General features: G+C 35.2%; 1 protein-coding gene across 4 annotated transcripts in view; it reads right to left on the bottom strand.

Moving 5' to 3' along the window:
• The window catches only part of LOC100010782 (baculoviral IAP repeat-containing protein 2), a 45202-nt gene that overhangs the window by 14499 nt on the left and 8420 nt on the right, over window positions 1-22283 (bottom strand). For all 4 annotated transcript variants that reach the window (XM_007494972.3, XM_007494971.3, XM_007494970.3 and 1 more), the window contains exons 2-5: window positions 17032-19277; window positions 16824-16923; window positions 11905-11983; window positions 10346-10394 (exon numbers count right to left, since the gene is read on the bottom strand). In XM_007494972.3, the coding sequence (XP_007495034.1) occupies window positions 10346-10394; window positions 11905-11983; window positions 16824-16923; window positions 17032-17875 (1072 nt within the window). In that variant the 5' untranslated portion in view covers window positions 17876-19277. The remainder of the gene's footprint in view (window positions 1-10345; window positions 10395-11904; window positions 11984-16823; window positions 16924-17031; window positions 19278-22283) is intronic.

Raw genomic sequence — 22283 nt, forward strand, 5'->3', positions numbered from 1 at the left:
TATAATAGCAGCTCCTTTTGTAGTGGCAAAAAGTTGGAAACTGAAATGATGCCCACCAACTGAGGAATGGTTGAACAAGTTGAGGTATATGATTGTAACAGAATACTATCAGACCATAAGAAATAGCAAACAAGATGGTCATACAAAAATCTGGAAAGACTTATATGAAGTGATACAAACTAAAATGAGCAGAACCTGGAAAATGGTGTACACAGTAACAGCAATAATGTATAATAGTCAACTGTGAATGACTTAACTATTATCAGCAATGCAAAGATCCAAAACAGTTTCAAGGGACTCATGATGAAAAAGACTATCCACCACCACAGAACAAACAATGAAGTCAGAATATACAGATTGAAGCATACCATATTTCTTTCCTTCATGAGTTTTTTTCTTATATAAGTGAATGTGTCTTTTTTCACAACACAACAAACAGAAATATGCATTGCATGATAGTACATATATAATCTGTATTATACTACCTATCATCTTGAAGGAGGAAAAGGGAAGAAAGGCAGAGAACATGGATGGCAAAATGTTTGAGAACAATTGTTAAAAATTCTATCTACATGAAAATGTACAAATAGAATAATAATAATAATAAAGTATGCTTTGATCTACATTCAGATTCCATCAATTTTTTCTCTCAAGATGAATAGAATTTTTCATCAAAAGCCATTGAGAATTGTCTTATATCACTGTATTGCTGCGAATAGCTAAGTCATTCACAACTGATCATCGTACATTATTGCTGTTAATGTACAGTGTTATCCTAGTTCTGCTAACTTCACAGTGCATCAAATCATTTTCTTTCTAGGTTTTTCCTGAAAGCATCTTGCTTATGATTTCTTATAACACAGTGATATTCATCCCAAGGGCAGCTAGATGACACACTGGACAGAGTATTGAGCTTGGAATCAGGAGGATGAGTTCAAAAGGGTCCTAGCTGTGTAACCTGGGCAAGTCACTGTTACAAGGGAATCACTTTAAAAGACTGATATATATAAATTTAAGGTCGCCAAGGAATCAGCTATGTAATTCCTAATTGAAAAACTCAAGTCAGCCGTCAGCCTTTTTTGGAGTTTAATTAAAATAGGAGCAAGAAAGGAATTAGAGATATAGAGAGAGAGAGAAAGGGGAGAGAAGGGAATAGGGCTTAAATACCCCTTCTGTTTAGGCTGGGCCAAAAGGCCCAAGCCCTTAGATAGCTGGGGCAAAGAAAAGAGATCAGTCCCTATTACTCACGTGTCCAAAATGGAGAAACAGTCCCAGAGGCCCCCACCTTCAGCTTCCTTCAGAGCAAGCTTCCTCAGAGCCCAGGAACCACACCGACCAAAAACTCAACCCCCTCCCCTCAGTCTCCAGACCCTCCTATCTTTAAGGACACCATCCAAGTTGCCTCCCCTCAGTCCTCACATCTACCAATCACTCTTCATCAATTTCCCTGTCAATGGAGGCTCTCGCTTAACCCAGGACCGCCCAGAGGTTTCTGGCTTTTGCACATGTCTGTTGAAGGTCATATTTTTCAAATGATTAAATCTTTACTCCTTTGTTACAGCCCTTTCTAAATCCTGTTAACTTGAGTATGGTAGAGATTGGAATAATTAAATTTTGATCAAGGCTGCAGCCCTTACTCAATCCTATTAGGACTGAATAGGGTGGAGATTTATTCCAAGTATCTCCATTGTATCAATTCTAAAATCAATCAAGACTCAAAGAAATTCCTGTTCTATGCTTAAGCATAGGTCAAAGTCCTTTCCATTGTTCAGCAAAGGGTCTCTGTCCTAAAGTAATCTTAAGAAGGGAAGAGAAAGAACCTCCCATGCCAATGGGGTTCCCATTCCAATAGACTATCAGTAAGAAATTTTCCAAGTATGAAATATCCCAATGGTGAAATTTCCAACATTTATAAGTCTAAGGAATTTTGAGGTTTACATCACTTAACCTTGTTTGCCTTAGTTTCCTCATCTGTAAAAGAAAATGGCAAACCACTCCAGTATCTCTGCCAATAAAACTTGAGGATACCCAGAGGGACAGAACTAAGATGGCAAAGGAATCCATCTGATTTCTACCAAATTACTCTCCAAAAAGCAATGATATAACTCCCCAAAATGAATTGTGGCATAGCAGAACTCACAAAAAGACAAGGTGAAGTAATTTTTCAGCCCAAAACAACTTAGAAGGGAGCACAAGTGATCTAATGCACCAAGTGGAAGTTGAGTGCAGCACAATAGAGCAGGTCCCACCTAGGCAACAAGGCCTTGGGTACAACTGAAGCAGCAGCTCTTAGCTATAGATGTGTGTGTGTGTGTGTGTGTAGTGGGGGGGGGGGGGGGGGGGGAGGGGGGATAGGCAACTATTCAGAAGGAGATTACAAGGGTCCCTTCTCTGGCTCTGGGTGCAAGACTCTTGTCTCATTACCCATATGCAAAACCACGTCAGAGTCCTGGGGCACAATCTCAGGGTGAAGAGGAGCACCAGCATAGATCAACATTTGCAGCCATAGGAGGGCAAAGGTTCCTGGTCATGGTTCCAAGGGGTAGAAGAGTGCTTGGGGTTACTCGATTACCAAAGCACAGGCCAGGAGAGTATCAAACAAACCTCTCCTCACATCATACCACTCTGTAAGAAAACAGACAAACCCCACTGCCAGCTATGAAAGCAGTTGCATAAAGAACCTGAAGTTTGAAACAGTTCCCCCTTTACCACAATTATAGAGCCCAACTTGAAAAGTTTTTTAAACTAAATTAAAAAGGCAGAAAAATGAGCAAACAACAAGAAGAAACACCGCAAAGTAATTTAGTTGATAGGGTAGATTCAAACACAGATGACAACAAAGTCAAATCTGCTGCCTCCAAGAAAAATATTAATAATAATAATATTAATTGAAAAATCATGAAGAGTCGACAGCTTGGTAAATTATGCCCAAAAAATACTGAAGAAATTAATAACTAGTCAGAATAGGCCAACTGGTAAAAGAGGCACAAAAATCCAAAGAAGAGAAGAACATTTTGAAAGGCAAATTGGCCAAATGGAAAAAAGATATAAAAAAATGCAGTAAAGAGAAAAACTTCTTGAAAGGCTCTTTAGAAAGAGATTCAAAAATTCACTAGAAAATAACTCTTTACAAATAACTCTTTACAGTAGAATTGGCCAAATGGAAAAGGAGGTACAAAAGCTCACTCAAAAAAAATCATGCCTTAAAAATTAGAACGGAGCGAATGGAAGCTGACTCCATGAGACATCAAGAAACAAAGAATGAAGAACTAGCAGAAAAATAACTGACCTGGAAAATAAATCCAAGAGAGTTTAAAAATTACCGGACTGCCTGAAAGCCACAAGCCAAAAAAGAACTTGGACATCATCTTTTGATAAGTCATCAAAGAAAACTGCCATGATATTCTAGAACCAGAGGACAAAATAGAAACTGAAAAAGTCCACCAATTGCCTCCTAAGAGATCTCAAAAGGATAACTCCTAGGAATATTGTAGCCAAATTCCAAAACTTCTGGATCAAGGAGAAAACATTGCAAAAGCAGGCAAAAAGAAACAATTAAAATATTGTAGAGCCACAGTCAGGATAACATAAGGCTTAGCAGCTTCTACATCAAAGGATCAGAGGGCCTGGAAAATGATGTTCCAAAGGGCAAAGGACTTCAACCAAGAATCACCCAGAAAAAAACTAAGTATAATCCTTCAGGGGAAAAATAAATGTGTATTCAATGAAATAGAAGACTTTTCAAACATACCTAATGAAAAGACCAAACTGAATGGAAAGATTTGCCTCTCAACTAAAAGTCTCAAGAGAATTATAAAAGGAAAACTGTAAAAAGAATCAAAAGGCATTAAATAAGGTTAAATTTTGTACATCCCTACATGGGAAGATGATACTTGTAACAGCAAGGAATGTCATTATTTGGGGAATTAAGGCATATATATAGAGGGCAAGGGTATAATTTGAATATGACTGGATGATATAAAAATAAAGTAAGGTATAAAAGGAATGGAGGAGAGCATATAAACCTTTTCCTCATGCAAATTGGCTTGATAAGAGAAAGGAGGATCAGTGGAATAGACTTGGGGTAAGTGACCTCAGCAAGACAGTCTATGATAAACACAAAGATCCCAGCTTTTGAGATCAAAATCCACTATTTGACAAAAACTGCTGGGAAAACTGGAAGATGGTATGGGAGAGATTAGGTTTGGATCACCATTTCACACCCTACACCAAGATAAACTCAGAATGGGTGAATGACTTGAATATAAAGAAGGAAACTATAAGTAAATTAGGTGAACACAGAACAGTATACTTGTCAGATCTTTGGGAAAGGAAAGATTTTAAGACCAAGCACAAGTTAGAAAAAAACCCCACAAAATTTAAAATAAATAATTTTGATTACATCAAATTAAAAAGGTTTTATACTAACAAAACCAATGCAATCAAAACCAGAAGGGAAGCAATAAATTGGGAAATAATCTTCATAACAAAAACCTTTAACAAAGGGCTAATTACTCAAATATATAAAGAGCTAAATCAATGGTACAAAAAAAAAATCAAGCCATTCCCCAATTGATAAATGGGCAAGGGACATGAACAGGCAATTTTCAGATAAAGAAATCAAGACTACTAATAAACACAATAAAAAGTGTTTTAAATCTCTTATAATCAAAGAGGTGCGAATCAATAATACCACTTGAGGTATCATCTCATACCTAGCAGATTGGCTAACATGACGACAGCAAAGGAAAGTAATGAATGCTTGAGGGGATGTGGCAAAGTCTGGACATTAATGCACTGCTGGTGGAATTGTGAATTGATCCAACCATTCTGGAAGTCAATTTGGAACTATGCCCAAAGGGCAATAAAAGACTGTCTGCCCTTTGATCTAGCCATAGCACTGCTGGGTTTGTACCCCAAAGAGATAATAAGGAAAAAGTCCTGTACAAGAATATTCATAGCTGCTCTCTTTGTGGTGGCCAAAAATTGGAAAATGAGGGGATGCCCTTCAATTGGGGAATGGCTGAACAAATTGTGGTATCTGTTGGTGATGGAATACTATTGTGCTCAAAGGAATAATAAAGTGGAGGAATTCCATAGAGACTGGAACAACCTCCAGGAATTGATGCAGAGTGAGAGGAGCAGAACCAGGAGAACATTGCACACAGCGACTGATACACTGTGGTACAATTGAATGTAATGGACTCCTCCATTAGTGGCAATGCAGTGATCCTGAACAACTCGGAGGGATTTACAAGAAAGAACACTATCCACATTCAGAGGGGAAAACTATGGGAGTAGAAACACCTAAGAAAACAACTGCTTGATTACATGGGTCGAGGGGGATATTATTGGAGATGTAGACTCTAAATCAGGGGTCCCCAAACTACAGCCTGCAGGCCACATTTGTCTGCCCCCCCCCCACACTTCCAGAAGGGGCATCTCTTTCACTGGAGGTCAGTGAGAGGAGCACTGTATATGGCGCCACAAAGCGCAGTGTCACTCACGTATAGTACTACTTCCAATGGCAATCCTTTGCATGGTGCCTTGTTCTGAGAGTAACTGAAGGAGAACGAGGCACCTTGCAAAGGATTATGGGGCTGCACAGTGGAAGATGTCAGCATGGTGAGCAGTGATCTGGGGGAGGGGATTCCACACTGTGTATACTGCTGCCCAGTATAGTGGTGGCTGTGGATGGGCCTGTGCAAGGTGTGACAGACCCATCACAGCCAGCGCCACAGCCTCCTCTATCCCAGACAGCAGTATACAAATTTGTTCATAGTTTTTTGTTGTTTTTTTTTAATCATCTGGCCCTCCAACAGTCTGAGGGACAGTGAACTGGCCCCTGTGTAAAAAGTTTGGGGACCCCTGCTCTAAATGATGCAAACATCAAAAACATGGAAATGGTTCAGATCAAGGACACATGTAAAATCCAGTGGAATTGCACACTGGCTATGGGAAGGGTTGAGGGAAGGGAGGGAAGGAAAGAATATGATTCTTGTAACCGAGGAATAATGTTCTAAATTGACTAAATAACATTTTCAAAAAAACGAACAAAAAAAATTGGCTTAATAAGGGAATACCATACAGGATCAACTGGGTATAGAAAGTTATCTTACCCTCAGGGAAAAGGGATAGGAGATAAGAGACTTAGGTGATAGAAAAGAGGGCAAATTGGGGGAGGTAGAGGTCAGAAACTAAACAGGAGTAAATAGGATGTAAAGTAATACACAGTAATCATCATGGTGCCAAAATAAATAAAGGCCTAGAGAAATCAGTTGAATATATAAGAATACAAGTCAATCCCCAGTTGATAAACGGTCACAGAGTGTAAAGAGGCAGCTCTCAAAGAAATTAAAGCTCTATAAGTTACATTAATATACTCTAAAACACTATTACAGAAATGCAAATTAAAACAACTCTGAGGCACTATCCCACATCTATCAGATTTGTTATTATGACAGAAAAGAAAAATGACCAAACTTGGAGAGGATGTGGAAAAACTGAAACACTAAGGTACTATTCAGGGATTGTAAACTGATTCAATCATTTAGGAGAGCAATTTGGACCTATGCCCAAAGGGCATACAAAACAATACATACCCACTGAGGCAGCAATACCATTAATAGGTTTGTATTCCAAAAATATTTTTAAAAGGCGGGGGAGAAAGGCCAATATGTACAAAAATATTTAAAACAACTGTTTTTTAGAGGAGCAAAGTTTTGGAAAGTATGAGGACACCTATCAACTGAGGAATGGCTAAGTATGTTATAGTATATGATTAAAATGGAATACTATTATGCTATGACAAGCAGGAGGAGCTAAGGAAAACCTGAAAAGACATACAAACTAAAGCAGAGTGAAATAAGCAGAACTAGGAGAACATTGTACAATGACAGGAATACTTTACAATGAACAACCTGTCAATAATAGCTATTTTCAGCAATACAATGATCCAAAAGTATCCTTAAGTTAAAAAAAAATGCCATCTATTTCCAGAGAAAAAGAACTGAGTCTGAAGCCAGACCAAAACAAACTTTTTTCACTTTCTCAATTTTTTTTTTCAATTTGAGTTTTCTTCCACAAAATGATTAATATGGGAAAATGTTTTACATTACATATGTAAAATCTATAGGGGAGGGAGGAGGGAGAAAACAAAAAAAGAGGGAAAACCCCAAAAGCAATCATGAAGTGTTGGACAGGACTGATTACTCAACAATAAATTCCATCATAAACATATACTACAATTTGTTCAGCCATTCTCCAATTATGGAAATCCCCTCACTTTCCAATTCTTTGCCACCACAAAAAAGAGCTGCTATTAATACTTTTGTACATAAAGGTCTTTTTCCAAAAAGAAAAATATGTAATGTAGGCTTGCAACCGAGAGCTTAATACCCTGCAGAGCTGAGTAGACTCCTAGAGAGGAAAAAAAGAACCTTTAAAGAAATAGACTTGCAATTATTTCTGATGAAAAGACCAAAGCTGAGTCTGAGATGAGGAGGAAGATAATACTATCAGGGAAGAAATGATCACAACTGAATCAAACTTCCTGATCCCAAAAGGGCAATTAAAAGTGGGAGGGAAACAAAAAGAAAAAGAATTTAAGAGGAGAAAGGAAGTTGCTTTAGACTGTCCCTGAGGCAACGGTGGCATATAAATGTAACAAAACATTACTGTGTCATAAAAAATGACAAAAAGAGACAATGTCAGAGAATCTGAAACAATATAGACATAGAGCAAAGTCAGTAGAATTAAAAATACTAACAATAAAAACCAAAAAAAAAAAGACAAATGAATTTCTAGTTGGAGGCAGGCAGAGAAAAGGATTTGGGGAAGGGGGCATTCAAGTTAGGACCTGCAATATCTTTATAGGAAGTGTGAATTCTAAAACTGCTCTCCACCCTACTCAGACCATACTTTAGAAGATTTGATTTAGCTATCTCCTGATTATAACAATGAAGACACTCTCTTTCACAGAATCAGGAATATCTTGTAGTACTTTACCATTACTCCACCCTACTTAGACATACTTTAAGGGAAGATAAAGTTGTAACCTCCTAATTGAACAATGAAGATACTTAGTTCTCACCTTATAGTGAAGCTAGAACTTTAAGCTAAGTCTATTTATAGACCTTAATATAAAAAGGTGTTAAGTAACTATAATGGTTAAATTAATCACACAAAGGTCAAGTAACTAACAAAAGGTGAACTTAAAGAAGTGTGAAGTAGCTCAAAAGATATAAACTAATCAAAGAAGGTGAGAACTAAAAGTATGGGCAGCCCTGGAGACAGCCTTTGATGTGATTGGTAGATGTGAAAATTTAGAGGAGATACAAGTGTGAAAAGTCTATATATTTGGAATTTTTTCATCTCTTTCCCCAAAAAGACCTCTTTCCCCAGAAAGTTGGATCTGGCTGATCACTTCCTGTGAGCAGCCTGGGCGCCAGTTCAATCCTGGAACTCAGTATGGAGGAACTCACTCAGACAGCTTCCTTGAGACAATCTCATGGTGAGTGATAAGACTGACATCCTTTTCCCTTGGGCTCAGGGAGGCCCCTTTGGCCAAGACCTTTAGCTCCTGCCTGGCTCAGGCTGAGCCGGAACAGTTTAAATTAACTCTGTTTCCTCTCCCTCTCTCTTCTCCTTAAATACCTTCCCTCTATATTAGTTAAGTTACCATAAATTTCCAGACTGACTTGGGAATTTTATTTGGCGACCATTTAAATCTAGATTTAAAGTCACAACTCTAAAATCATCTTTAAAGAAGAGGTGAAGTACCTATGGAAGAGGTAAGGCTGAAGATGGAAGAGCAGGGAAGGTAAAAAAGTGGCAAAGAGACAGAAGAGAACAAGATCAAAAGCACAGATAAAAAGGTTAGTCTTAGAAAAGAGAATACTTTATAGAGATAGGATAAAGGGAGGAATAGAAGAGTGGGATACAAAGAAGTTTTGTTGTATAGCAAAGGATTCAGAGGTGAAAAGGATCTTAGAGATTCTAATTCATTTTAGTTGAAGTCCAAGTTACTGTGTTTAAATTTGTATCTTATTTAAAGAGACAAAAGCAAGGAATAAGATTACAAAAGAGGCAAGACTGTCCCGAAGATTAAAGGAATACAATTTACAAGGGGCAGCTAGGTGGCTCAGTAGATTGAGAGCCAGGCCTAGAGATGGGGGGTCCTAGGTTCAAATCTGGCCTCAGACCCTTCCTAGCTGTGTGTCCCTGGGCAAGTCACTTAACCCCCACTGACTATCCCTTACCATTCTTCTGCCTTGGAACCAATACACAGTACTGAGTTTAAGATGGAAGGTAAGGGTTTAAAAAAAAGCAACATAATTTACAAATCAGATTCACTTCCTGGCAATGTGTCAAATTAACATAAACCAAACAGACAGTGCTCCAATTTCACAATTAATAAATTATCAATTCAGTCACAAAATGATAATAATGATAATAACAGCTAGCATTTATATACCAATATGTGCCAGGCTCTGTGATAAGTGTTTGCTTTACAAATATGATCTCATTTGATTCTCACAACAATCTTAGGAAGTAGGTCCTTTTATTATCTCCATTTTACTGATGAAATTGTGGTAAACAGGTTATATAACTTGCCCAAGGACAAACATGTATCAGGTTCTGATTTTGAACTCAGATCCTCAGTTTCCAAATCTATTGTTCTGCAATAAGATATTGCCTTAGGAAGGATTCACTGAATGGTCTGGGCATACTAGTGAAAGAGAAAATTAAAAGTAAGAGTCTACTAAGTCTACTAAGAATAAGAGAAGGAACAAGTTAATTTTGGAAACTAAGGAAAGTCCCAAATTTAATTTTTAATGTATTAATTTTTCACTGTACCAAATAAAATTTTTAATGTATTATTTAAAATAAATATGTCTAGAGATAGATACCTAAAATAAATTACTAGGGAAAAATCCTATCCCTACATTCAAAATATGACAGTTATATAATTCTTTAGATAATTAGATAAAAAGTAAAAAGTCATTTTACAGTCACTCCTCCATTAAAATACTGTATTCCTTTGCTTGGTATCTATACCTTTAATCTGACACAGCTAACAACACTAAATAATATTTTTGTGTGTTTGTGTTTTGTCTCTTCAACTACAATGTAAGTTGTTTGGTAAGCAAGTCCATGTTCTATACTTCTCTGTATCCACCATGCCAAAAAACTTGGTGCCGAATACATAATATAGGATATAATAAAAATTACATGCCTGATTCATCTTATTTTTAAAATAATTTCACAAATTATTTTTATAATTTCATTCTTAACATTTTTTCTAGACATTCCCAATATAAGTTCAAAATATTATTTCACATACTTGGTAGTTCAGCATTTTCATCTCCTGGAATATCTGAAGTTGATAATAGCTATAGAAGAGAAGATAGAACAAGAAACAATGTAAATTTCAAACTATCTGCATATAGCAAAAAAAGGGGGGATTCAAATAATTATATAAAATTTAGGCAAAACCTGTTTTTGTGTATGTCCCAAAAGTATGTGCTAATAAAACTTAAAATTACACTAAAACTTTTGAGAAACTATAAGTGTTTGTACATACTGTATGTGTATATGACATATGCATATTATATTTAATAAATGCTGAATTCTATCATATATCCCATTTTCAGCTTCTTTTAGGCCATACCTTCTACCTCAGAACTTATATTTTGGTTCCAAGTATTGGTTCCAAGGCAGAAGAACAGTTAGGGCTAGGCTATTCAGGTTAAGTACCTTGCCAAGGTAAGACTAGTACCCCACAGAGAAAAGGGGACTACCCTTCTAATTTAAGAAAAGTATGGAAAAAGATAAAATTAAAAGTACAAATATTTTCAATTAAGTTTAACAAGTCTTATCTAATTGATTTATCTTATACAGCTTCCAAAAAACTACCTACTCCAATTTATAGTAGTATAGAGCATGATCCTAGATTCTTAAAAGGTTACATCAATGAAACAAAAGCCCTGAAAGTCCAAGTTAGGATAGCCTTCTAATTTTTGTCCAAAGTCAGATTTTTATGTCATCTAAGAAACAACCACTATATGGGAAAGATTAACCACTAGGTAGATGCAAATTTGGGATGTTTACTTAAGGTATAAAAACTCTGTGTTCTGTTCATTAAGAAAGTAATGTTGATAAAACCAGCTATCTACCAAAGTATTTTTTAAACTACACACTCATTTTGGACCAACATGTCAAATCTGAGACAAAGTTTTCAACATTTTCTACCAAATTGGTATCATTTAAAAATAGATTTTTCAAAAAAAGAAAGCAAATGCTAATATCCTTTCTCCAGTCTTTCTAAAAAAATTTTAAGTTAGTCTATTCTGTAAGTTATTCCCTTAAACAAAGTTTAAGGAGTGGCAAATGAAAATTAGTCACTTAAAGAAAAAAAGTCATTATCAAGATTATGGCTTGATTCTATAACTTATAAAAATAAAATATAAATGTGGATACTCTCTCTACTGGATATATCTTGAACCCTGCACACATTCTCAAATTGTGTGTTTCTATAAACTCTTAACTCCTCCAGAGAGGGTTTACCCAATAATCGAGACCTTTCTTTTATTCTTTAAATATCAAGAACACCAATGTAATAGCACTTGATCTGCATTTGCTACAAAGGCTACTTCATTTCCCAATTTTCATGAAAATCTTTTATTTATGGATAAAATTGACGGCTGAGGCTCCCTGAAACTAAAATTCTCAAATTTTTATGGATTCCACTAAGTAAGTTTTATGGTATTCTAAGGGCTTAAAGCACAAATGTAAACAATACTGCTGATTTTTCTCTAAAAATACTAAAATCACAAGCTTTCATAATCATCACTCAGGAATTTGTGACTATAAGTATAGGCAATTGTAATAATTCCTTCTTACCTGTTCAAGGAGATGAGGGTACCTAGCTTGAACTTGGTCAACAAACTCTTGACCTTTCATTCGTATCAAGTACTCACACCTAAAGCATTAACAGAAAAAAACCATTAATTTTTTTTAATATTTAAAAATAAAAATACAAGATATGATTCTTCTAAACAATTTACTTCTTAGATCTAACCAGGATCTTTAAAAGGAAAAAATGTTTCAGACTACTTATATGATGCTTAAGAATAGTATGTATTATGAGATAGGTTTCACTTTAAAAGGTAACATCTAAAGTATTTAATATTTGGGGGTATCATTGTTTAGGAATAACATCTATAAGCCGGAGAGATTCCAAAGAGCAGATAAAATAGTGAAGGTTCTTGAATCTATGCCATATGAGAACTTATTGAAGAATTGGAGATGTTTAACTTAAGAGAAGAATTTGAAGGTATGACAAATTGAAATAGCAATAGATTTATTGTTTGTCCCCAATAAGATCAATGGATCTGAATAGATTTAGCTTTGAAGTTAAAAATGGAACAAGCTATTTTACAAGGTAGTGTTCATCCTTTCTCCTCCTATTAACGGTCTTCAAACAGAGGTTGGATTGTAACTTGTTGGTCAGGTTGTAATGAAGAATGAGGGGAGGGAAAGTTGGGGTTATACTTTATGACCACTGAGGTTCCCTAAAATTAAAATTCTGTGTAATTAGTGTATTTCTTCACTTTTGTGAACTGCAATGGGAAAAAAAATTATTTAATAGTCAACTTTTTATTGCTAAGTATCTGAATTTGTTAGGCTAGTCAACCTCTGGGGTAGTGAACCTTTTAGAGATCGTGTGCCCAACCTGCACCTTCAAAATATCTGTGAACCCCCTGCATTACCCCAGAGAGTGGAGGGAGGAAGGGAGCAGCCCACTCTGTGTCACCAGAGCATGCATGCCATGTCTTCACCAACACGGCTCTGGGCTATATATCTTTTCAGCTTCAAAGGACAGGCCAAATCTCAACTCATATGGCATGACTCAATACAAAAATCACCTCTGAAGCAGCAAAACAGGATTTTAATAAAAGAGGTATGAATTCATCCTAAACCTCCCTTCTCATCCCAACTAAAGTTTTCCCCTTTCAACCATCCATTATCCCTTCATCTACACTGAATAAGCTTACTATTGCTATTGCATTTGAAGAACAGATTTTGCAATTGGGAAAATAAAATATTTTTGAATTAATAAAAAAACCCAAAACCAGATATCATCAAAACTATCTTTTCATTGATTTGCTACAGCCTAAAACAGGATCTAGGTAAGAAGTGTCCAACTCGTGGTCCCAGAGCTGCAAGTGTAGCCAAAATAGATTAAAAAGTAACTGGGAAATGTTTAACAAAATAAACAAAAATAAAATACAACATAAAAATTTAAAATTTGTGGTTTTAGAAGTCAGTATGTGACCCATGGGAATCTATTTCTATTTGAGTTGAATACCATGGATCTAGTAGAAAATCAGCTATTTACCACTCCTCTGAATAGAGATGAAAATGACATAGAACCATAGCTACAAACTCTTATGTATTAAATTATACTTAAGAATCAACAGGAACCAGGATACTCAACTACATGTAGACAATTTTAGAAAAGATTTAACCTGAAAATATGAACTTCCAGCACTTGATAAATTTTCAAAATCACCTTTTATTATATTTACTTTCACAATTTACCCCCCTTTCTAGAATGGCACTTTATAAAGGGAAAAATAATATAGAGATATTGCTATAAAAAGCACTGAGTCCAGAAAGGAGTCTAAAGTATCAATTTCTCCTTTAAAAAGCTGCTGCAGATGTAACAAGCACAATTTTCTTCTAAAAAAAATATTTTTTTCTGATACTGTTGGAAAGACGTGAACAGTATTTATATCATTTACTTATAACAAAACTTCTGTGACTTCAACTTCCTCATCTGCAAAGTGACAGACAATTCATTTCATATTCCAGCTAAATAACAATTCCTATTACCTTAAGTCTACGTTCTTGGGTAAAAAGGTAGCGATTTATTTTGGGAAGAAGAGTTTTTCTTTTCTCTTCACAATAAGCAAAGACAGTAAATGTTGCTTTAACAATCTAAATCCTATAAAATCCAACCATCCTATTTTTGGCATTAGTGCTAAATTACTAAGTATTTTTATTAGATAGCACTATAAATATCTACTTTGAGAACTTTCTAATTAGCAAATTGCAAGAAAATATCTTCTAAACTAAGCATAATTGATAGTAAAAATACTAATTCACTTGCTTAGTATTTTAAGGTCTACAAAGCACTTTCTCCACAACTAAAATGCTTTAGAGAAAATTCAAAGACAAATTAGAATTGCCCACTATAAATAGTTTGTGATCTGTCCTAGTATACCTCATATCAGTAAGATCACAGATTCTGCTAAAATGTTTAAGAACAAATGTTGATATTTATGGGTTGTTTTAAATAAAAAACCACAAAGATACAAGAAGTGTCTAGGAAAAACCTAAACCATATCCTAAAGTGATTTTTATGCTTAGTTCTACTAAGCTTTTATCATCTTGGGAAAAGAAAAAAATCATATATTTTTTTCTTCCACATAGGGGTTTATTAGAGGGAGAGAGGCAAAGAGGAGAAAGTTGTAGTGTGTATGTATATGTCGGTCTATATGTATGTATGTGTATCTATGTAGACATACCAATGAGAAATATATAGATATACACACATATCTACATATATAGAAACACAAATTTGAAAATAAGACTAAAATAATAAATATTTTTTTCACAAGTAATATTTCACATAGAAGCTAATGAATAAGAAACCAAAGGTAGGCAGAAAAAAAGACTACAAAAGGGCCTATAAGATAAATTATCTATCTTGCTTCTCAGTTTAATAGCATAGTCACTATTGACTTTTTCACCTAGGCAAAAACAATCATTTGGTAGAGTGATTAAACTTATTTATCCATCACACTGCCTATTAAATTATAAATTTTACAAAAGTAAAAAAGAGCTACCTCTTTGGTTTATTCCTTGAATACCTGGCATAGTGCTCTACATATAAAAGATGTTTAATAATAAGCTGCAAGACATAAATTGACAAGCTGCATCATTTGGAACTCCCAACAAACGAATTTTCACAATGAAATAAGTGATTTTGTCATGTTTAAATTTATTCATTATACTACTGGTCACCTGATTTCCTTATTAAATTAATAAAATTATAATATTTTAGAACTGAAAAATATGACAATACACTCCAAAGGACAAGAATGCTAGACTTAAATTCAGCAAAACTTGGATTCTAATCTCACCTCAGATACTTGTGTACAAATCACTTCAACTAGAACTTTCATCTGTAAAATAGGGATAATAACAGTCTCTACCTCAGAAGTTTGTAGGATTCAAATGAAATAGGGTATGTAAAATACCTTGTAAACATTAAAGAACTATAGAAATGTGAGCTATTAATAGAAATAATGTAAACTAGACTCACTTTAGAGATAAAGGAAGACCCAGAGGATGATTTACCCAACATCACAAAACTTGTTAGTAGCAGAACCAAGAGAACCCAGTTCTCTTAACTCTAGGATCAATGTTTTTACATCATACCATAAAACCTCTAAATTACAATCTCCTAAATTACAGCAGACAAGACAAGATGGGCACATACATTCAAAATGTCAGTGAAATAACAACTGACATAACACAATAGTTTGGGGCCAACCTGTGAATCTTAAAACTACTCAGACTCTACTTCAGAAGATTTGATTAAGCTATTCCCCATTTTTAACAATGAAGATATTTAATAAGGAATGTATTGAGAACTTTTAAAATTACTCCACCCTACTCAGACAGTGCCTTAGGGGAAGATAAAGTTGCAAACTCCTGATTGAACAATGAAAAGTCCCTAACTCACACTTATAGTAAAGCTAGAACCTTAAGCTAGGTCTATTTTTAGATCTAATACAAAAGGATGTTAAGTACCTATAAAGGTCAAGCAACTTACAAAAGGTGAGCTTAACAAAAGAGGTGTGAAGTACTCAGAGGATTTAATCTAACCATAGAAGGTAAGAACCAAAGAAGATGAGAATTAAGAATGGGAAGTCCTGGAAAAAGCATCTACTGTGATTGGTATATGTGAAAATTTAGGGGAGGTGACATAAGAGAAAATTTCTTTAAAAGGAGAAGTCAGTTCAGGTAATGCGGAGTTTTGAATTGGAAGTTACTTGGAGTTTGGAGTTGAAGTGAAGACTGGAACTTGCTTGGAGACGATCTTGTGGTCAGTGATAAAGACTGACTCACTCTCCCTTAGGCTCAGGTCTAGGCCATTTTGGCCTAGATCCTTTTCTACTGCTTGGCTATTCTCTCTCTCTCTCCTTCCCTTAATTCCTTCATTTATATTAAATTCTCCATAAAATTCCCAGCTGACCTGGGTATTTTTCATATTTGGGAATTTCCCATGGCAACTACTTATTTTAGATTTTAAGTCAAAACACTAAAAACTATCCTTTACAGTTTGGCCAAAACCTTTACAGAGTTTGGCATTTTTCAGTTTTTAACATTCACCGTTTGGGCAACTACATTTTGGTGATTACAAATCAAACAATTCTACTTTAGGGCACTACTATATTAAAACAGAGTATAAATCAAGATTATCCTAAATCTCAAAAAGCAGTTTAATTGTACTTAGTATTCTTAGTTTCCTGTTATAATAAATAAGATAATATTTTAGGAAGATTTCCATAAAAAATGATTTGAATGGAAAATTGTTGCTAAATGGTAAAATAAATCATCTGGAAAACTCATACCCACAACATCTCACTTTGTCACCATAATAAATATATGAAGCTTTGATATGATTCAAGTAAGCCTACTTTTCTCTTAAGAAAAGAATCTTGTGAAGTGTTGTCAAGAGTACTTGCCTTGGGAACCATTTGGCATGTTCCACCCAAGGATCATCTCCGGATTCCCAACATCTCAGCCCACCATCACAGCAAAAGCACTTCACATCATCATTTCGACCTAACAAAATAAAAATTGAAGCAAAATGTTAATGCACTGAAAAAGTTTTAATTTACAGATTAAAACATATTTAATTAAATATTTATTCTACTGATTTGGGTTTCTTACCCACATAATAAAAGCCAGCATTTGCAAGCTGCTCTGGATGAACTGGAATTTGAGGTGGCCAGGTCACAAAGGTTTTCACACGGGCTGCATGGGTTTGCATGCTCAGATTAGAAACATTGAATCTTGATGTTTCTTGGATTTGACTCTCCAGGAAAGGACAGTGAGGAAAATGTCTTCGGTGCTCTGACATGGCATCATCTTTTGGTTCCCAGTTACTCAGTTTCCCACCACAGGCAAAGCAAGCTACCATGTCTCCAGGTCCTATATAATAAAAGCCAGCTCTTGCCAGATCTAATGGTGACAGAAATGTCAATGGCCATGCCTGGTAAGTAAGAATTCTGGCCTCTTCAGTACTCATAGAATAACTGTAGGGGCTGGTGTTCAAAGGGGACAAGTCCTCAACTCCTCTGGAAGTCACTGGCTCCAGTGGAAAACTGGAATAAGAACCACTGAAATATCCACTCTGTTCTGAACTGAGAGATAATGAACGTGTGGCATTATTCACTGAAGAAGAAAATGTAGACTGAGAAGATCCCAGATTAACTGAAATCAGATTCTGAATAAAGGCACAGCTAGGATATAGCTGTTTATGTTTGTCAATCGCATTGTCTCCTTGTTTCCAGTTATCCAGCATTAAGCCACAACAGAAACATTTAACTCTGTCATTCACACCAGTGTAATAAAATCCAGCCCGAGCAAGACTCCTTTCTGAGATTGGAACATTGACTGGGAAAGCAGAGTATGTAGACATTCTGTAGAGTTCACATGACAAATCATATTTCATTTCATGTGTATCACTACTCATCAAATGTGATAACAGCACACCGTCCTCTACCACACTCATAATTGAGTATTTGGGGAATAAAAGGGGACAAGTCTTTCTCTGGGAGGTAGTTTTGTGCGTAGGTTTGCAATGTTAGTTATATATTTAGCTAAAAACATACAAATGAATTTTTTCATCCTTTTACACTAAAACACAGATCTGAGTAGGTTTGTTCATTATTGGATTTCCAGCATTAGAATGACATGGGGTCAACTCTGTAAGAAGTGAAGAAATTCTCTCAAATCATCTGAATGGTATCTAGTATTTTACTTTGGATCTAAATAATTATTTCAGTATTATAGGGTGCTATTTTATTATCATGTTGCTCATTTATTATAATGTTAACTCAAAGGCCTGAAAGTTGATACACTTTAAAAGATGTATACTTTAAACCCATTTATGTTCATATAAGTATATGTACAAACAAGTATATATGTATATTTATGTATTTCACAAATCTTAAGAGAAAATCCAAATTACTTATCTTTATTTGCTTTTTGTAGGAAGCTGTGAAACCTGATCATTAAAAACTATACACTGTGATACAGAAGAGAAAAAAGATAATCTCTTTAGATTCTATTTAATTCTTATTTTCCTAAAGATATTTGCAAGAGACCAAAAATATCTTAAACACTTGAAATCAACTTTATAGAGTTAGAAATATTTTATATTGGTTAACTTTAAAGGCCATGCTTAAAAAGCTAGTGGTATACTTTGCAATCTAGCATTCATTTTATTTCACTTTTGAAGATCTGAACGTGCACAAACTTGGTATGAAGCCAAGCTTTTACTGACTAAAGATGGATATGGTTTTAAGTGACCAAATTTTGCTTTTCTTCTATATCCTGTCACTTATCAAATTGCACACAAATAGCTCCTCGTCTATTTTGAAGTAAGCGTTGCTGATTCAATGTTTTCTATAGTATTTTGGGTAGTCTGGTATTTCACTATAACTGATACTCATTCTCTACAATTTAGAATCACTTGATGACATTACACTTTACAGAACAAATTTTTCTATAAACTTCAAAAAGGTGTTTAATTTACAAAGGAGGCTTTTTTTGCATTTAAAAAATTAAATTGTAGTATGTTCAGCTAAGGACCACATATATAGAAGAGCTACCATATTTACTTAAGGATATACCAGGTCACAAATAGTTATAGCAAACCTTACAGAATAATCTTATATACTCAAAAATTGTTGCCCTACCAAAAAATTATTATATAGATGTGTGATACATTAACTCTGAAAAGGTACTTTTAAAGCATCCTTTATTAATCTCTATATTAAAGCACAAAACTACCTCCCAGAGTTTAGACCATGTCCCTTTAAGAATTCTAAGTCTCCATACTGGAATTTATTGCTCTAAAGAAGAAAATGAAAATGTCTAGAGAACAGAAAGCCTCTTCTTAGATGAAAGATCTGAAAACAAAACACATGAAAAGTATATTTTAGAAAACATGGCATTTGTTGGCATTACAATTAAAAGAAAAAACTGAAGAACAACAAATTCTAGGAATGACATAAGGGGGGATTCCAATTCCAATAATTTATCAGCAAAAATGTACTAATTGTTCACATGGGAAAGGACTATGGTAACTGTAGGCAAAAACAACAAAAAGCTGAGGTTATCTTGCTTCTAGAAAACATGGAAAACAGGAGGAAATCCTACTTGTCTGACACCTCCTTTAGGGCTCATTATTCATATGATGATACATAACTGTGGATATTCCTCCTGGCTTTTGCAGTACACCCTTTTCTCTTCTCCTTCTCTATCCTGTCACTTGCTAAACTCATTAGCTCTCCTGGGCATCTATCATCTCTCTCCTAGTACATATCCAGACCCACCTTCCCATGAGCTTACTCAACATGATTTAAGCTGAGCTCATTATATTTCTCCTAAAACCTTCCCTTTCCCTCTTCTAGTCACCTATTTCGCTGAATCAGGTTTATACTCTCAGCATAATCCGCAACTCCTCATCCCACCTACTCAATCCATTGTCAATCTTTGCTCTTTTGATCTTCACATCTCTTTCATCTGATCCATCTCTCACCAAGATTACTGCAACAGGTTTTCCTATTTCGATATCCTTTTGCATTCTATACTCTGCTGCCATAAGCACCCATTATGACTCTTCTACTTAACCAACTACAGAGGTTTCATATTGCCTTTAGAATATAAACTCCTCTAATTTATATTTTAAAGTCTCACAACCTAGCTTCAGCCTACCTTTCTGGCCATGTTAGACCTTATACTTCTTCCTTCACTCTGCAATCCAAGAAAAATTGGCCCTCTATTTTTTTACTATATTCAAGTGTCTATGTGTACCAGCTGTTGTTCCCTGTGCCTAGAATGCACATCTTTATATTCTTTCTCTTTCCTTAAAATGCACCATGTATAAGAACTTTTCCCAGGGGGCAGCTAAGTGTCTCAGAATAGATTGAGAACCAGATCTAGATAGGAGGTCCAGGGTTCAAATTTGGCCTTGGAACACTTGCTAGCTGTCTGAGCTTGGGTAAACCACTTAACTATCACTGCCTAGCACTTACTGCTCTTCTGCCTTGGAACCAATACACAGTATTGATTCTAATATGGAAATTAAAGGTTAAAAAAAAAAAGGAAAAGAACCTTTCCCAATTCTCCTCAATTGCCAGTACCCTCCTTTCCATGGTACCTTGTATTGAACTACTTTGGATGTCTGTCCATATCTTCCTGAGTATATATGTCTTTATTGTATTAACTTTATATTTGTGCAGCATATATGTTTTATATGTATTGTTTCCTCCATTAGAATGTAAGATCATTGAGTAAGAACCATTTCATTTTTTGTGCTTTTATTCCCAGCAACTAGCACAATACCTGGTATATAGTAGGCATTTAAATACTTACTGATATGGGGCAGTTAAGTAGCACAATGAATAAAATGCCAGGCCTAGAGTTGGGCTGGACCTGAGTTCACCTCAGATACTTCCTAGCTATGCGACTCAGGGAAAGTCACAACTCCAATTGCTTCACCCTTACCCCTCTTCTACCTTGAAATTGCTATTTAGTATTGATTCTAAGACAAAAAGTAAAGCTTAAGGGAAAAAAAAAGGATATAGCTGAGTCAGCTGGGAAGGAGAATAGTAGTTAGAGAACTTGGCCTTAAATTAGGAAGACCTGATTTCAAATTCAACCTCAGAGATTTACTAGCTATGTAAGGCTGGATAAGTCATTTGAATTCTGTCTGCCTCAGTTTCCTCAATTATAAATTGGGGATATCAGCATCTATCTCTCAAAATATGAGACATTACTGGCACATAGTAAGTGCTACTTACGTGTCTTCTTTGGGCACAAAATATTTCTGTGCCATGAGCTTGACCTTAAGTAATCACACTATTTGTTCAATCAACATTTATCAAACAAATGCTTTTTGTGTGCCATACACTGTGCCAAGCAAGCACTGAGTATACAATGATAAAGGCTAAAACTATATGTTGGCCTTTCTCCTTGAAGATAAAGTGATTTAGAGGAATGTCATATCCTTCTTACTTTCTTTGTGTCCTTGGAAAATTCACTTAACCTCTTTGTACCCCAATTCATCATATGTAAAATGAGGAAGCTGGACTAGATGGCCTTCCAGTTCTAAATCTAGGATCCCATCATCTCCCTATTATCCAAGTTATCATAGTTTTCCTTTAAAAAGATAAAAGAATTTGAAGAGATAAAGGGGATTTTTGACTTGTGCTGGGAGGAAAAAGGAAGAAAAACTGGACACAGAAGATGACAAGATAAACACTTTTAGCTAGTAAAAGATCATTGGGCTTTTCCCAGAAAGAGAGTTGGATCCTCTAAGGAATTGCAACTAAGGAATGATGATATGAATCCATAGTTGTAATTAAGACAGACATTATCTGAAGGAAGATAAGTAGTAGTAGTAGGTAGTAATTAATTCTCTACAGAAAGACAAAATAGATATTTGTCAACTTGACATTGACAATAGAGAAATCTGCAACTTTCCATGAGCAAGTATGCAAGGCATGACAAAGAATTTTATAAAATGTTAACCCCAAAAACTACAACCTATTTATGGTTGCATAAAACCAAAAATACTGTCTAAAGAATTTCTGAAAGCATTTTGCTGAATATTATGAAAGGTCCTGGGCAAGCTTTTTGATATTTTCAAAATAATTCATAATTATTGTTATAAGAAAGCATAGGTTTTAAAATACAGTAATGAACCTTTGGCAAGGGACAAAGTGCATATAACAAGTGTTGCTAAGAATGAGTTTGCCAGAAATCATGCAAATTTAATAAGCTGAAAAGATATTTCCAACAACAGCAGCGAGAATTAAAAAGAGAAATTCCATTTAAAATCACCCTAGACAATATAAAATACTTAGGAATCTATCTGCTGAGACAAACACAGGCACTATATGATCACAACT

Source organism: Monodelphis domestica, chromosome 4 (assembly GCF_027887165.1).
Source record: "Monodelphis domestica isolate mMonDom1 chromosome 4, mMonDom1.pri, whole genome shotgun sequence".
NCBI classification, from domain to species: domain Eukaryota; kingdom Metazoa; phylum Chordata; class Mammalia; order Didelphimorphia; family Didelphidae; genus Monodelphis; species Monodelphis domestica.